Here is an 18,938-nt window from a genome sequence, read left to right as displayed (position 1 = left end):
GTGACGACATATTGCCATGTCATATCATACCCCAAACAATTGTAAGAAATGTTTGGTAGTTTATTTTTAGTTATTTTTTTTACTGATTTTATTTTCTTTATTCTAACTACGAATGCCAAACTTTGATAACATTTCTGTTGATAATAAAGGTTCTATGTGTATTTTGATATTTTCTTTCAGGAGACTGAAATGTTTTTTCAAACTTTTTCTAACATAAAGACTAAAAATATGCAATTTAAATGTATAATATGAGAGCTGTGCTGAGAATGTGCAGCTTAGTAGAAAATGTGCTACATTCTGCTCCTTGGAAAACCACATTTAGGCCAGGCTATTTCTGAAACAAAAACCCCAGGCTACAGACCTGTTTCTGTGCTTCATTCAGATTTTAATTCAGTGAGTATGCCTTTTGTCAAACCATGATGACTGAACTCCACCTTCTTGATGCATATGAGTCATGACTTGAATAAATTGTGTAAATTGCATTTGGGAACGTGGTTCATTTTTGTTGACCTGACTGTACTTTAGTTGATTACACGTGTCCTTGAACCCCAGTTCAACAGCGGCACATGTGAACATGAGTGAATATGATAAAGGTTTGGCACATTAGGCCTGCTCCCCTGTGCCACAGAAGTCCCCACTCGAGGATAAGCACTGCAGAGTCATTCAGAAATTGCATGTCATTTACTTTATACTGCACATGGAAATTACTGCAAGTGAAGATATCACTTTCACATTGCTCTGGATCTAAACCCATCGCGACCTGAAACAGACGAACAACTAACCAAACCAAACTACCAACCATCACCAATACAGCCTTATGTGGACCAGTTTCTTCTTCGTGTAAGATTTATTCATGTCAAGTGTATCTATTGCACCTGAAGGTCTAGTAGCAACACTGCTGCCTATAGATCACCTGCCATCATAAACGGCTCACTAGGAGAAGCCAATCTCCAGCAGACTTTAGTCTCAGGCTCTGCTGCATAATCCATCATGTTTCCTTCAGTCCCAATGTGCGTTCTTCATCAAGGCTGGAGCAAAAAGGACAGCTGTAAAAGATGGGGTGAAAACTCCTTCCATCTTCTTTTCACTCACTTTTATAATCTCTGATGATCTAATATTTAGCTAACTTTTTAATCAATGCTGCTTGATAGTAGATATTTCTCTAAGTTTTCCTGAATTTATACTATCTGTCTTTTGCACAAGAAAAATTGCTTTTACCACTGCAGTACTGTGCTCAAATAAAAATATTTAATTAAGAGAAAAGGCAGAGGGAATGGCAAAAGAAAGGGCCTAAATGAATAAAAATGTAAGATTCCATCCCTGAAAATCAATATTATAATATTTATAATGATTATTCTTCAAAAATCTAGCTTCCCATCACTCCCCACCAACCTAGAAGCCCACACACAACCTGCACACAGAGCAACGCCATGTGACAGTTGTTCAAGCTTTTCACAATGGGTCTGTATTTCTAAAGAAAATTGATGTAGCTCAAAACATGGCAGCATAACGGCGTGTTTCTTACAGAGTTTCTGATCGCAGACGTTTTTAAAATGTCTAACAGAAGAAAACACCATAAGAGCATTTTTTTTCCCAAGTCATTAATATTGATGGAATCTAAAGTTAGAAGGAGCAACTAAAAATGTTGCTGCTGTTACCTCCAGAGTTCAAATGTCAGTCCAGGTTTCTGTGTTTAGTTTCATGTTCTCCTCATGCATGAGTTGGTTTTTATTGGATTCTCTTATTTCTTCCCACAGTTCAAAAGTGTATGTTTAGGTAAACTGAGATTTTAAATTCTCTTGAATATGAGCAGCTCCTGCTCTCATACATGCATGTGTTGGCTTGTGATGGACTGTATCCAACCTCTCACCTATTGACTGTGTCTAACACCCTGACCAAGATAAATCAGCTTTTCAAGAATCAATCAATGCTTACAGGAGTGTGTTTACAGTTATTTAAATAAAGAATCCCAGTTAAGACTCTTAATATGTAATATCTGATATATGTCCGCTTTAACTGCAGAAAATGTATAGTTGGAGAATAGTAAGAGAAAGTAGTAGAGTGAGGAGAGGTGGTCAGTTTGACCTCCAGCAGTCTAAGCAATCAGTAGCATAACTACAGAGATGATAACCTGATCTTTATCAGAAAAGAAAAAGCTTTAAGTCAAATCTTAAAAATAGACAGGGACTGAGAGCTTGTCCCAAATGAGAGGAGCCTGATAACACAAAACATATTTTAATAAAGAAGAGGATTAAGCCTCATTTATAAAATATTTGCCATTCTACATTGCAATATAGACAATATAACAATGAAACGTGGTGTAAAACACACACAGATGTATGTCAAATAGTTTATGTAAATTCAAATGCATGTTTCAATTTTGAACACAATGCCAATGCGGTCGGCCCATCACACAGAATCACAATAAATCATGTTGAGTTTTGGGTAAAAAAAAACTCGGAAATTTTAATATTTTTGGAAGACACTGAGGTTGGAATTGGAGATCTGCACACTTTTTGAAGGAATCAGTATTTTAAATATTTTAGCTATTTGTGCATTCCTGAGAAATATTTGGAAGAAATAATAGGTGACTGATTGTGCAGACCTTTCACAGAAACACAGGGAATTTCACAGGATCCCAGAGTTCCTAAACACATATACAAGTTTTCTTTGATATTATGGTATGCATGACTTCTTGACTGCAAGTCTGCCATCCCAACTGCCTGTGTGACCTGTAAGTGCATGAATCCATTTGAGGGCCATTAAGGCTACCTCAGTACCAGCAATGCTAACCTGCATGTTTGCCTTGCAATCCCACAACTTCATTCAATTGTAGCAAGTCCTGGTTTGATTTTAAAACCTGTCATAACAGTGATTCTGCAGATTGAACTGTTGTTGTTTCCTTTCTTGTACATTTCCTTTGTGTTATTTTAAACCTTGTCTTATTCAGCAAGAAGAGTATATATAGAGAGAGATGTAAAAGCATCCACTGTTTCTTTATTTGGTTGTTTTTGATTTGAGTTGTTCTGTGATTGTGGTATTCTTGATCTAAGTGTGTCTATTTCTACGACTTTATTTCTCTCTCCTTCTGTTCTTTCCTCCAGCAGTCATATTTAAAGCTACGGTTAATGTTGTATATTTTTCATTTGCCTGTGTTTTTTGCCTTGTGTTTTTGTTGTTGATTTCTTTTGATCCTCTGTGGTGAACCTTCTAACCCCAGTTCATTCTGTCATGGCACCGCTGCAGTCCAGGATGATGCTGCCCCAGGTACCCAGGAGTACATTATGTTACGGCAGGACTCCATCCACTCTGCGGATATAAGGAGTAAAGGGTCCCCTTTTCGTGCTAAGTGTCACGAAATCTTCTGCTGCCCACTGAAGCAAGTTGTCCTCAAAGAAAGTGCAGAGCCTGAAGGTTTGTGTGCACCACCTTCTTGTCTTGATTTACTGATGCTCACAGTTGCTGCTCTTTTCTTGCCCTCCCCATATTTCATATTCTGTCTGAGGTGATAGTTCCCCACCCCTTCAAATTAGGCTCTCCTTCATTCCTGCACCATTTTTAGAAAGCATGGCGTGCGCTTCCAGCCATCTGTACCATGGGTTCACTTGTGCTACTTTGTATGTGTGCGTGTGTGTTTGAGCACAGAGTACAACTTAATGCTTAGGGGGTATTTCCTTGCAGAGAGCCTTTGGGACATTTTTTTCTCTCTATCATGTTTAGCTTGCATTTGAATGAACACGTGTGTGTGTCTGTGTCTGCCTTCATACTGCTTAAGTTGGTCTGAGGAGCATAGCATCTGTAGCTCCTGCACATCCCACCCCTATGTCAACCCATTAACTCGGTCATTGCCACCCTCAGGCACATGCTCAGACCAATACAATGTGCAGAAAGAAAAGGGGTAAAATATGAAGCCTGCTGCTGCTCCTCTAATGAGTTCAGTGACTAGGCAGTTTTAAAAAGGAAGATCTACTTCACCAACCTCATAAAAAAATGAGGCACTTTTTTTATTCACCCCATCTGGGGAATTGCACTTCATATTCATGACTAAAGAATGATAAGGTCAGCTTGAAAATGCAAGTCAGCAAGACTCCCACCCCAAATTGTTCTATGTGCCTCCTTTCCTTCATCCTATGAATCCATGTGCTTTGCAGCTGGTGTGTTTATCAAGTTAACTAATGTCCCTTAAAACCTTTTACACATTGTCATGTTACAACCACAAACTTCAATACATTTTATTGGAATTTAATGTGATCAACTAACATAAAACAGTGCGTAGTTTTACAGTGCAACCTGCCTTCATGTGTTTGGTCTGATTTGTAAAAAACACATCTGTACTTTAGTAAACACAACTTTTCTGTGTCTCATATAGAGAACTAGAAAGGGCCAAAATGTGGAAGAAGGAACTCTGTAAACATGTTACCAAAATGTAAAATATTCTTATAATTGAAGATACACTCTGCCAGCACAGAAACTTGGTGATGGCAGCATCAAGTGTGATTGATTTTTTTCAGCAGGGACAGAGAAACTGTCCAATAACATAAAAAACAATTGCTTGCACTGTTAGTTTCTGTTTTTGTGTAAATCTTGTGCAGACATTGCATTAAGACATCTACTAAAACTTTACTTTTTTTAAATACCTTTATATAAAAAAATGAATAATTCATCTATTTTTATATAATTTTTGGCCAAACTTAAGAGCTCCTCATGTGTCTAATGGCCTGAGGTGGTTCTGGAGCTGCGGGATACAAACCCATTAGAGAATTAGAGTCCAAACTTTAATTCAGTTAAGAACCTTTGGAAAACGTATCTCCATAATTCTGTCTGCACAATCTGAGTTTTAGCGACTTAAAAGAAAGAAGGGAGAATATTTCCAGTCTTTACTCGTAGAGAGCTGATAGAGGTATATCCATAATAGTTGTCTGTAGGCCGAAGGATCTCCTGTAGCAGTCAGTTTTACAGTGTCTGAAGAAGATTCTGACTGAAGACACTGTTGTATGACAGTCTGATGAGTAGGATGATCAGCATTGTTCTTTCTTTTTTGAACAGTCCCTCACATGATGCTTCACTACAATTACTACATTTCAGTTATGCACAACTTTGTGTTGGTCTGTCACGTAAAATACGTGTCCCGATCTATGGTTTTTACATGACAAAACATTTTAAAATAAATAACATATAAAACAATTCCAGGGTTTTGAATAATTTTGCTTGGTACCCTGTTCTACCTGTCCCGTTTCTTCCATCCCAGCCAAACATAATTTCCTGTCTCACACTTTCTTCCCTCATTTAGTTTTTCTGCTTTGAAGTTTGCAGATGCATGAAAAATGTGCAGAAACTATTTTTGCTTCTGGGCTTTGTTCAGATAAGGATGTGTAGTTCTAAAAATGTTTAAATAACAAGCATGCAGCCATACCCTGCTTTGTCTGGCTCTCTAGCTTTCTGCTCCCCATACATTTCATCTGTCTCTGAGTGCTAAGATTGTAGGAACTGTCTTCTTTTTCAGACTTTCCGATAGGTAAGAACTCTCTCACTTCTCAGGCGTTTGCTGCAGTGTTTTGGTCTGTTTTTGCTGCATCTAAAAATGTCTCATGTTTGGCTGTGTATCTGCAGTAAACATCGGTTAACCTGTTGATAGCTTCCTGTGTACTCTCTGAAGAGCTCAAGCACATGTACTTGTGCTTGTGGGAAAGAAAGAGGAGGGTAAAGAGACACAGAAATGATGTGCGCACAGAGGTCTGCCTGGAGAAGCACAGATGTATTATTCAGTTTGTCTGTAGCTCTAGTTGGACGTGACTGAATTTACAAAGCAAGGAGGGGAGACTACAGCTCTTACGTAAGCGGTTCAGAAGACATCATTAATGGTGATGTATGATGCGGATGGATATTGCGTAGAACTCTGTGTGTAGATGTCACATGGAAAAATCACAAGATAGTATTTGTCTTCACTTTCATCAGTGAAAATGGATTTTGATTGAAATTCTTAGGTTTAATGCAGTGTTACTATGACAACACTATTACAACAGGTTTGCACTGCTCCAGTACAAGCTTATCACAGATTTTAGATTTTATGATATTTGGCTATGTTGTAAACAGTTTGTAATTCACAGGGCACTGCAGCAAAAAATGTACTGTCAGAACTGAGCCTGGCTGTTTGTCCTACCTGCATGATTGAATTTTAATCTCACAATAGCTACTACATGTTAAATGGAAGATGCACAAGAAAGCAGTGATACGTGTATTCAGGCAATAGCACTGTAAATGACGAGTTCAACACATATCAGTGTGTCTCTGTAGATCCACAAGGAGGTGAGAACAGAAAGCCTTGGACTCCCTCTCTATTCCCAGACTTGTATCTGTGACCTTATGCTGGTTTGAGCTCAGTGATGATCTCTGGATTAATCAGTGTCATTCCTTCATGGCTCATTTGGAAATCATTTTGTCCTCTCACTTCCCCTTTTGTTTGGCTCTTTGACTCTGTTTTGTTATTCTACAGAAGAAAAACATGGTGCCTCAGGGGGGCTGATCTGTGTAAATATCCATCCATTTTTTCACTCAACTGCAAGACTTTGTTTACAATTCCAGGCCATGCAATATATAGAAAAGGAAGTCAGAGGTCCCTGAAGAAATCTGATGTTTTTTATTTGTGTAATTCTGTTTAAAAGATAATGTAAAGTGTTAATTATGTTGAGTGATGCAGCATATGAGTCAATATTCAAACTTGAAGGCTAATTGTTATGTATATAAGGCCTCACAACGGGTTAAAATCAATGCTGTCCAGGATTCCTAAGCTCATTCTCATGTGCCTTTACTGCAAAACATGTTAAAACTTTTATTTCAATATGAAACTCAAGATGGCAATACTGTATTGCTAGTTCTTCACACACATATTTCCTCAATATTTTATTGGTCATCACAATGATATCAGCACAAGATTATCTGCAAGATGATTATTTTTCTTACAATCTGAGTAAATTTCATTTAAATATAGGTTTCTGTACTTCTACCCTCAATTTCAATCTTAGTATTCTCACAGAAATTATATCAATGTTTTCTCATATCAGCAGAATGACAGGGTGGAAGTGAGGGGAACTTTCTGTGCAAAGCATATTGCTTAATATTGCAACGTTTTGCACTTTAATCTTAATCTAGCACAACAGTGTGTGTGCTTGTCATACTGTGTGGTGTCATAGGAACCGTGCATGCAAAATTGTAAATTTGGGTCATCTTATTCTAGTCTAGTCTGGAGCATGGACAGCTCATAACATTCCTGGGACTCTCAGAAACCTGCTTCTAGGTGCAATTTCTGTGTTTTCCTCCTCCCTGCTGTGAGGCCTATTCCAGCTCGAGCGCAGAGCATGCCAATCCCTACGTGTGAAGGGGCTGAGCATGGCACTTTTCCCCCTGTTTTTTAAGGGTGTGGATGCTTTCTTTCAGCGAGTTGGCGACATCCACCTCATTGCAGTATGAGCATTGGCAGGACACCATGCACATAGCAATGACGAAAGCACTACAGTAAATTGAGCTACCTGGAGTGCTGCCATCCAGGTGTGAGTGTGATTAGGTTGTGACCTTGGAAAAGGACCTCCATCCTCCTTTAAATTCCCTGATGACTAATCCACACCAGTGTGAAAAACCCACACATCATGAATCAGCTGCCACTGCTGCTGCCAGGCACCTCCATGCAGCACCACAGATCCAAACATGCTGCCACCACAATGATTAACCACCGCTGAGGTTTTGTGTCTGCTCAGACAAGTTAGGAAACTCTCAGGCTCCAATAAAACTTCTTCCAGCCTCTGCACTGACCATCCATGATCTGGCGGATAATTAATGGCACAGAGTGGACTTAGTCTGGTGTAAAGGGGGCCTAAAAGAAGCCTGTCAGACTATGGCAGACCTAAGAGAAATTTAGTCAAACTCTTTATAGTACACCCATTTCAAATGCATTTTAGGTATTGATTTTTGCATCTCTTTTTGATGAGCAAGATAATAACCCCAACATAATAACATAAACATCTCTTATAAGATAAAGTATCACTTGCAAAAATAATGCATCCATTTTTAAAATGTATATATGCACATCATAATTAACAGTTTAAAAAGTCTTTATTATCATTACAGCATTCAAACCCTTCATATAGGTTCTCACCAGCTTTTTAAATGCTTTCACTGACATGCTAATAGTGAAGTTATGTTTCGCTGTTAACATTTAATATTTATTAACAAATATCATTTGTTAAAACAATCATAACAAATAAAGATGACAATCCAACTAACAATAAGAACTGTTGAACTCACTTGAAGGAAATTAACCACAAAAGAGTTGAATTTAACAAAACCAAATACAAAAATCTAAAACGTCCAACATTCTGGGTGCTCAACCCTGAAACCTTCACTTCATTCTGTAAGCAAAGTTATTTGTCCATGAACAGAAAATATTTGTAGGAGTAAGATGAATGAGTAGCAGCTTCATTTATTTACTGGATCCAAGTAGAAAACTCTTGACAGTGACTATGACAATTAGATGACACAATTATACTTTAGCAAAGTATAAAGGTTTTACTTTTCATGACAGTGTAACCTGTCATCTGTTCTTATATTGCATATTTCTGTCTCGTAAAAATATGCACACACACTTAAATGATCCCCGCATGTCAAATAATCTGCTTCTTTCCTTTAAATTGATCTCTTTTCATGAGCTCTGTTTCTCTAAACAAGTACATAAATAGCCGATGCATGAATAAATCATGCGGATAAGAATGTCCTTTGGTGATCTGAGAGGTTGAGAGCAGGGATATATCAGTTTGCATCAGCAGTGAGAGTCCTGCTTACAGTTGACTGTGATGAGGTATAAATTTGTCATGTTAAAGTAACTGTGACACCAGCAATGCGTTTGTTTTCTCCTGAGTAAACAAGTGTTAAGGTATTTAATAGGTGCAATGAGGCATGCTGCTGAGTCAGCAGCATGGTAATGTGAGGCCAGCAGCAAAGTGGCTTCGACTGCTGCCAGGATGGGATTCACACATAAACATGTATGATATTATCATGTTACCTTTTTATGATAAACAAAACTGTTTTTCCAGATGTCACCTTTTATCATTGCTCTGTGCTCTTGATCTTAATCAAATACACTTTACAAAATAATGGTTCATGTGAAATATATGTCATCCTTGTGACGGGACATTGAATGCAAAGTTAAGTTCAAAAGTATTCACACAAATTTAGGATTTTGAGATTTAAGTATAAAATTATTTGAATTCAGTCAAGAAGTTTGTCTATGATAGGAAATAAGCCAGTTATCTCTACAAATGTGATACATGAATAAATGAAAAAAGTGCATTAATTTTTACAAAAAAACTTGTTTTCAATTCCATTTAATTAAAAATATTATTTTTTATGTTTGTCAAAATTAAGTAGATGGTCAGATGGCTAATCTTAAGTCAATTAGATCAGAATTGGGAACAAAAAAAATCGAATTTTTTGGCTAATGTTGCAATGATGTCCTTTAATATTCACAGATCACTGTAAAAATGTGGGTTGCTTTGGTTACTCACCGCTACTACTTCACCTTATAGCCATCATAAGTTCGTGCTGTGTCATAGCTTTTAGTTTTCCATCTTTAGTTTATTTTGGCTTGTTGAATGGAGACTAAATCAGGAAGAGATGTTTCCAGGCTCCACTGCTGCTGTTTGAACAACCATAGAACCATAAATCAGAAAGAGACCGTCTGGCTCCCAGAATGATCTCTGTGTCTCTGTATTACCTCCTGTCAGAACAAAGGCTGTTCGCTTTATTCGATTTACCCATCCCTTTTATCAATAACAATAACAACAACAACATAAATGTTGCGTTGTTATGTAATAAAACTAATTTGGAGTTATCCAGAATATACAAATAAATTATTTTAATTACTCTAAAATGTTATATTTCTTTGACAATTATGTGTTAATTTAGAACTTGGAGTCCAGTAATACTCTGTCTCAAATGTCCAGAGTATATTTGAACCAAATATACATGAATAAGAGACAACATTTATGTAATTTAATATGTTGGCCCATTCCTGCTTGGTAGTTCAACATTACATTTTGTTTTTAATTGCAGAAAATTCTGAAAATGTTTTTATTTCAGGATCCAAGCTTTCTTTTAGTCACCACTGAGTCATGCTTTTAAAGTTTTGCAGCTTGTGATTTGAGAAGCAATGCTTTTTCAGTGGAGATAACAGTGCAGCGTATACATCTGCAACAATATATATTGTTTAGCAATATTGATTCAGTCACCAGTCCAATCAGAATTTAGGATCTCTGTGCTGAGAGACTTTAAGACTTTAAGAGATTTTAATGTTTCTTAAAGTCAGAATTCGAACTTCTTCATTAACTCTATAACTGTCATGATTATAGAAGCAGTGATGTTGCTGTGATGAACTATTTGCAGTTTGTATCTCATTGAATTGAATACACATAATATTGTACACTAACTGTTAGGGAACATGTGCCTGTGATGTTTAACCAATGCATTGCTATTGTTTTAAATAGCTGCTCAACAGGCATGTAGTCCCAGTGGTTTTACAGTCTACAGAAAAAATTAAATATTTCTGTTACAACATATGTTGTACCAGGGGACCACAGCATTAGCAGGCTATAAAGAGCCAATTTGATTTAATTTTAAAAAAGATCAGTGTTTGTATTCTTAAGATAACTCTAAAACCTCCCCTATAATTTTTTAGCCCTCTTCACAGACGTATGCAGCAAATGTCTAAGTGCAACCTTTGAAAAGACTGAGAGAACAATTCACACAGACAGTTGGAAGAACATCTTAGATACTTGCAGGGTTATGTAAAACCCTTGCATGTTTCATCTTAGGCTGCTTCATGTAAAGTGTCAGCCTGCCAACAGGGCAAATGCTGGCTGGGATTCATGCAGACATTCAATTTTCTCCATCATGTCACCTGCGACCAGCTCTGAATATAAAGAAAGTTACATATGAAAAAGGCCAGACCTGGGACTAAAAGATATTATACTTGCAACATAAAAAGAGTGTTTCTTACAATGATACTGCCAAATCTAACGAAAAGAGTCACTCTTCAGAATATTTATAGTTCAGTGTTGACAAGACATCAGACTTTTTCACACACCATGGAGAAATCTTCTGAAAATTATTTCTGGAAGTTGCACAAGAAACACACTATTTATATTTTTTTCTACATATGGCTGGGGATGATTTGAGTCGTTGAGCAGTTTAGGTCCGTCTGTCTCATACTCAAATTTGCAGAAGCAGCAATTTCTAAAAGATAACTAGAAATTATTTATTTATTATGATGGATCATATTTCTGTTTACAATAAAGTTGTACCTTCAATGTAGGGCTTACATTTCTGCAATCTAGTAAATTTTTCATGATTCTCTGCCTGAGGAGTATATTTGTACTAAACATATGAAACTATAGATACACAGATTCATTTTTTTATTCTAGAATTTTATCCTTTGGAACTGTTTTCTCCAGCAATCTCATTGAGCTGCACATAACTTGTATTTTTGTCCTATAAGCTGTTAGATATCTAAATTTCTCTAGATTACATGGCCATTACTTTGAAAAAGCTCTTATGTAGTCCTCCTGTGTCCTTTCTCTTTATTTTCAAAACTCAAGCACACCCTGACTTGAATGTTTGGCATTAATATGCTGTGAACCATATCCCATGAGTTGTAACCTTAAATTTAATTACCCAGGAAACATACATGCAACCTATCAGGGATAAAGTGGAAGCACTTGCCTGAATGTTTAATATAAAACACCACAGATGTCTGAGTTAAATCACAGCTATCCATTCAAGCATGAACACTTAAGGATACTTTTTAAATAAAAAACAAAACATGACAATTAAATAAATATAAGTTCATCAGATTCTCATCTCTTGAAATAGTTTTTTTAAATCAGTTTCAGAAAAAGTATCAAAAGACTAGCGTTTCAAACCTGGATTAGGTTGTATTAATTATGGATTATGTTTAATCAGAAACACAACAAAAAAAAATCACACCAGTGTAACAGGACAGATGTAAGAAATTAATTGAGGAGATATAACAGTGATATATGTTCTTTCCACTGGGATAACTATTTCCTGACGTGTCTGTCTGATCTACATTTTTTAAATTCTGCCTTCCTGTGCAGCTGTACTATATGGCAGATATCTGGTCTTGCCTGGTAATCCATTGCGTTGAGATATAATTAGAGATCAGTCTCTAACTGGATTCCCTGACAGCTGTTGCTCAGCTGTTGCTCATTTTTCCACTCTTGTTTTCTCTCTTTCACAGTTACATGTCCAAACAAAAGGTGAAATCATTAGTTCAAAAGGCTTTCAGTTAGTAAGAATGCTAAACTGAAAAGGAAGATCGCTAAGTGTCTGTTTCCGACTCGCTTGGTTGCTTTCTTGGAGCAAATGCTCAGCTGTTGCTGTGTGAATGGGCAGAAAGCTACAGCCCTTAGCTCTATGTTCAGAATGATGTAATGGGGAGCAATCAGTGAGCCAGAGCTCTAACGGTTCTGATCATCACAACAGGCTAGTGTCACGCAACCTCCCACATCTAATCTGGGCTTCTGACTGCCAAAACATTGCTTAATATGTCATAATCTTCTCATAGTTTCTCCTGAAATGCAAACACACACTCATCATGTACACCATGGGTTTGCACAGAGATTTGGCTCTTGTCATTTTCTCCCAGTCTGGTTCAAAATTGAGCCAGCAGTACGAAGACGAACCTGTTCTGACTCGTTGATGAGTATGAGTGTCTGTTTGTGACAGTTACTTTTGCAAGCTGGCAAAGCTCTAGACATGTAACACTGCAGCAGCTGGGCTGCTTGGGAACCACAGATTTGGTAATGTGATACAGGCTATGAGTGTTTGTTCTGATCGGTAAAGATGGTCCAGTCCAATTAATCAATCATTTTGGGTATAACCTCTTACTTGCTGTTTGGCTGACAGATCAGCTGAGTAGAAGAGCCTTAGAGAAAGAGGAGCTGACTGTGAAAAAGGGGAACTGGTATCCACAGTTCTTATTTTAGTGCCCACCTGGACGGCAACGTTCCAGTAGATCAGCATCTATACAAAGATGTATTCAAAGTATGCGCTCTAAGGATCAAGTGACTGTAGAAATCTGTACAGTGATTGAAAACTCTAGGATAAATTGTGCCTTGAGAAACATATTTTTTTATTTTCACTCACTAATTGTCCTTAACTTTAAGCTTTAAACCACAGTAGTCATCATGCAGCGACTATGTTTATTACAAGATATAACCAGCAGAAGTGTTTGAGTCATAAATGATTTTGGACTTCATGTCCACACTGTTTACATTTGGACAAAATCTATTCTGTTTTATAGAAATTTAAGAATTCAGGAATACATCAATACTGCAAAGAGTTAATTTCTATTTAACTGTTCCAGACACAAATATTAAAATATATGACTGCAGCGCTGCTTTTTTTTTTTGAACACTCAGAATTCTCATATTCAGAAGCATGTCTGGAGCCAACCTTGTACATAAAAATGGTTTGAAAAAACACCACCGTTTTAAGATTATACGAAATAACCAAAGTTATTCAATTGAAAAGAATTGATTTTATACATTCCAAATACACCAAAGCATAAAAAACAGAATAAAGTCTACAACATTTAGTGCTACTTAAGTAAGAAGTCCAATTTCTTGCCAAAGTATTATAACTGTTCAGACATTTTGTGACGTTAAAACAACAATCCCAGTGTATTTCATTCATATTTTATGTTACAATAGCAGATGAGTGGAAACTGTGACATGCACATGTTCTTTAAATATTTATTAAAACTGACAATGTGAAAAAATCCAGCTCCTCTGCCTCTTTCTTGTGGTCCTATTGCAATTTGCAGAAATATATCAGTGTCAGAAACTACCATAAAATGAAAATGTAACTATTTCCCATGCAAATTTCTTGTTCTTCATTCATTAAATGGGGATCCATGTCAATGTGACTGTGGCCCTGTATACATCTCACGATTTAATGCTTTTTAAATCTCTCCTGCAACTCTGAAAACCTCGCCCTGCTGCGCTTTTATTACTAGAAACAAACAGCAATCAAATAATCATCCAGCTTCTAACTCTAATTCACTGAGCACAAGGTTAATGGGTTTTTCACATAACAAGTTATCACATTTGCACTTAGTTTATTTTAAGTGAGGTGCAGCCAGAGAGCTCTCCAGAGAGCCTTTGTTGGTTGATGCGCAGAGTTATTCCCCAGTTTGTGTGCCCTTCGGACGCTGTGGACGCCATTGCATGCTGCCTTCCCCTTGCAGCTGTGCGACCTGCCACTAGGAGAAGGGGCATATGTTTTCCCAGACTGTTTTCCAGAGAAACAACACACACTGGCGTGCAGGTGCCAGTGTTTCTTCTGCAGCTGTGTAAGCCAGTTCCAGCCAGGCTTGCAGCCAGGACTGCTCATGGCACATTCCCCAGCAGCTGTGTCCCTGATGACAGGGAGAGCAATAAATGACAGAAGTAAGAGGAAAGACATTAATACAATTAACTTACCAGTAGACCAAAATACCAACTTGAACTTGTCATGTCGCTGGAAAAAGGGGTATTTTGTAAATTATCAGTTCTGAAAATTGAAAATGGAAGAAAGAGAATTTAGACAAAATGAAACAAATTTTTATTGGGTCCCAGGTTAAGGCAACTCGTTGAGCCTTTTTTTACCCCAGTATGAAAATTCGATGTTTTCAATTAATCTGAGACAAGAATGTAGAAAAAAAAAATTTGTAACTTAGAGGATTTAAAGGAGGGGTAAGCATCTCAAGATTTCCTGCAACATATTTAAGTAGTCTCCTCAATTTATCCAGTTCTGATAATGATCTGATTAATTGACTCAGGTGTGTAGAAGCATAGAAACATCTAAAAGCTGCAAATCCCTCACCTCTAGGACCTCTTGGTGTCAGATACTATACTCCCTTTTGGTGGCAAAAGCTGGATCAGGTCAATATTAGGCAGGTGGCAATACTCCTATGGTTGTTAGTATTTAAATATTACTTTCAGTTGAAAAAGATTTTAATGTGATCTTTCACATGTCTTCCATGAAGTAGAAATCCAAGAAATTTTTGTTCTGCACTGCAGAGAATAGCCAAAATGGAGTGGCAATGCTGTCATTTTCAGTGTAATTTCCCCGGATCTGTCCTAATCCGGCCCTTTTATGGAGGAAAGCAGAACAGTGAGTTCTCACTAGCTCTGTTATTCTGTGAAATTGTATTGCTAGGTCCCTCTTGAGCAAGAGATTGTAAATCTCAATGAGCTTTTTTATCAGGTTAAATAAAAGTTATTTGAAAACAATCTGCTTGCCAAGACCACGGAAGTCCACATCTGGATTTTTCTCTTCATTTTCATACAGATGTAAGGTTCCGAATCAGCTCTTTTCATTTTTTATGTCTCTAACTGGGATTCATTACAATTCACTATCATTATGCTTTCATTGATTTCTCTGTGGGCCGTCTTCACCAGGCACATGGCCTTCACAATATAACTGGGATACACTCTGGTAAGGGAACATGACCTATTTACCCACCCACTCCCATTAGTTGACTCATGTCTGCTGCAGTTTCATTTTCTGCCTAGTTGATTTGTTCCGCATGATGATTTTGCAGAAATAATCTATGCCAAACTGAAACCATGCAATTACAGTGGCACATTCACACACATTCTGATCGTTCTGTAAATATGTATAATCATTTTAATGATTATGTGTGGCGCCTTTACAATGAGAGATATGACCATTCACGGCTCACAAACCACGGATAATCTTCCTTATCTGTGCTGGGGCATCGGGAGCCTTCCTGCCGGGAAATAAAACAACCAACTTCTTCACTGAAAGCTAGAGTGTGTTACCAGACTAAAATTAGCTTCATTAATTTTCACATCCACTTTGCCTCACTGCACATTTGACCTCAGTGCATAATGTTCAGAGATATGCTGAGGCTAGTGAGGAGGTTACCATGAGGACACAGACCTGGTAAATGGCAAAGTCAATTCTACTCATTCATTGGCTGTCAAATTTTAGAGTCTCCAAGGTGTGCACAAGGTGTCCTTTGCTACCATTGCTTTATTAATGATAGAATAAAATATATGCAGTACTGTTTAGTTTTCGCTTTTAAAGCTTGCGCCAGTTACCTGAATTTTTTTATTTTTTCCATATAGTTTCCTTTGGAAACAACCTTTTGTTCTGTATAAGCTTTGTATCAGTTCCCACATTGGTGTAGTTTGTGCTATTTACAGTTCTCTTAGGTCATTGAAGGACACCCTTCTAAAGACTAGAAAAAGGGAATGAGCAGTTAAGTTGAACTTAAACATAAAAAATGTTTTATATAAGGCACAAGTTTAATTTAATGTAGTTTATTTGTGCAGCACCAATTTACAACAAATGTAATTTCAAGGCCTCTAATATTATCTTTCATTTTTTGATAACAGAACATGAACAAGTTTATATAGTTTTGTGATAAAGTGCAAAACAAAATATGTAGGATTTTGTTAGTAAGTTTCATGATCCCTGTCCAAGGTGATATAAGGTCTGAGATCAGGATCTTTTTATTACTAACTTGAAGGCTTAAGGGGAAATTTGCATTTGGTTTTAGTTCTGAGACACAGGGAGCCTCTGTAGCCTGTAGTTTCACATTTTTGTGCGTACTGCTTGGGGTAATGAATGCTATAGCATTATTCATTCCAAGCAGGCTGCTGTCTGAACTCTGGCCATTTCACACACCGTTTGGTGCCTCTGATTGGGATTTCTGTGCCATTACAGCCTAAGAACTTACACACACAAACACGGGGAAATACACACACACACACATAAGCACCAAGACCAGAGATCACAGTCTGTTAATGCTCGCAGTATGCTTCCCTGATAAATTATCAACTTCTTTTGCGGTGGAATTAACGAGCCACACTGTGCAGTCAAAGTTATATAAATATATGCACCAGTGTGTTTTCAGTGTTTAATTAAACCACAGTCTGGTTCCAGAGGGTTAAAAATGTACAAAGTCAAATAAATAAATACATCATGGCACTAATTAAATTCACCACAAAATGGAAAATAATTTTTTTTCAAATAATGTTATTAAATCATCAAAATGCAAAAGCACAGTATAACTTACTGAAGGTTAATTGAAGTATTTTATGATTTCATGCAAATACTTAAAATGTGAATTTGCAAATAAATGTCATCATTTTCTTATGCTGTTTCTTAAATTAAATTATTTATTGCATTTTATATTTCCATGGCATCAGTGGAGTACAGTATGATCACCATGCAAGCAACTGCTGTGGTCTTTAGTTATTCTTTTTTTTGTGATATGTAATTAGATAACTGCATAAAAATGTATGCTGATTTTTTAACAACAGTTTGGGGAATTAAGATTCATTACATTTTCAGTTTCAGAGGTGATCGTGGCCTCACTTACACTTTATGTCTCACATTTGCTGTAAGTTCCCAGATTCCAAACCTGTTAAGCGTTCAGCAGTGAACCACAATGGCTTTTTGTGTCATTTTCACACCAAACAGACCAAAAATGGCTGGCAGACGTGAATGTCCTCCGTTTGTGTGAGTTCTGGGTCTCACTGCCAAAATTAGCTTTTATAGACATATGAGACGGAGATGAATTACTTTCTCAGAGTGAAAAAAAGCCTTACAGTCTCCCAATTTGTGAGAGAAAATATGGCATTAACAAGCAGATAAAACACTTTGAAGGCAGTTGCTATACAAAAGGTTACAGGTTACAAGATAAATGCTGAGTGATCCCTGTGTTCCCATTTACTTCTGGCATTTTAAAGAGATAAAGAGCTGGAATTGGTGGTTTAATACTGTAATTTAAACTGGAGCAAAGATCAGAGATGAGGCTATAAATACACCATATTAAAAATAGTTTTGCTTTATGTTATTTTTGCCTTAGTTAAAACACCTTTCCTGACAATGAAACGTATTGCGTTTTGAGTTATTTAAAAATCAAAGTGGGTTTGAGAATATAACTGAACTTCTTCAGACTACAATAATCAAAGGCTTTTAGGCTTTTTGAAAAGATGCCGTCATGATGTTTCTAATCTTGAAGCATATTGAATGTAGATTCTGTGAGGTTTGTGTGTGTATTTAATGAAGAGAGTAAAATGTAGAGTTCTACATTAGCAGAGTCTGTGCTGTTTGTGTATGTGCAACTAGTAATGGGAGTAAAATAAAGAGTACCTTTGTGTTAGCAGAGTAAATAATTTTTGTTGTAACATCACCATCTTTAATGTATTTTCCCATATTTATGATTAGCTGACCGTTAGGGGCTGGAGAGTAAAGCCCGTCTATACACTCCATCACCTGAATTAATCAAAATATAGGTCAAACAGTTGTGCTGTCGGAGCCACTAAGAATTTGTCATGTGGAGGTGAATCTTTCTTAATGCAGAGAAAATGTCCACATAACATTGCATATGATGAAGAAACATTATTAACTCAATAAAACATAACTTAAGTAGTAGGTGCATAGGTGTGTAAACATTAAGGCTCAAATAATGTTCTTTAAGATGAGAAATAACACTGATGTAGAGACTCATTAAATCAATGGAAATGTGTCATGACCACAATAGAAACTAAAGGTTCCTTAATGTTACAACAGTATCACAAGTTTCTCAAGAAGGTCATGACCCCAGAGGTCACTGCACCAAATGATCAAAAACAAGTGAGAAATGGAAACTTATGCAAAACATGCTAATATTTTTTCGAGTTACAATTTAAGGAGAAGTTGAGCTTTTCCAATGATAAGTTTAGAGGAGAATTAAAAAACGTTTTTACACTTTATTCTAAAATATAACCTACTGATGGGTTTCTCTGTTGAGTTTTGTGACAGAAATCCTCAGGGATTGTTGTCTGTTGTCCGTGCTCGTGGTTGAGCTGTTT

At 36.9% G+C, this 18,938-nt stretch overlaps 1 protein-coding gene across 3 annotated transcripts in view; it reads left to right on the top strand.

Moving 5' to 3' along the window:
* LOC129360513 (fibroblast growth factor 13) overlaps positions 1–18,938 on the top strand; it is a 92,930-nt gene that overhangs the window by 41,191 nt on the left and 32,801 nt on the right. For 2 of the 3 annotated variants that reach the window (XM_055030806.1, XM_055030807.1), the window contains exon 4: positions 3,247–3,414. The exons of the other annotated variant lie outside the window; for it this stretch is intronic. In XM_055030806.1, the coding sequence (XP_054886781.1) occupies positions 3,247–3,414 (168 nt within the window). The remainder of the gene's footprint in view (positions 1–3,246; positions 3,415–18,938) is intronic. 3 annotated transcript variants of the gene reach the window in all.

Source organism: Poeciliopsis prolifica, unplaced genomic scaffold, assembly GCF_027474105.1.
Source record: "Poeciliopsis prolifica strain line A6 unplaced genomic scaffold, Auburn_PproV2 SCAFFOLD006, whole genome shotgun sequence".
Classification (NCBI taxonomy): Eukaryota; Metazoa; Chordata; class Actinopteri; order Cyprinodontiformes; family Poeciliidae; genus Poeciliopsis; species Poeciliopsis prolifica.
The sequence above is the reverse complement of the archived record's forward strand: the minus strand, read 5'-3'. Positions and strand labels throughout refer to the sequence as shown.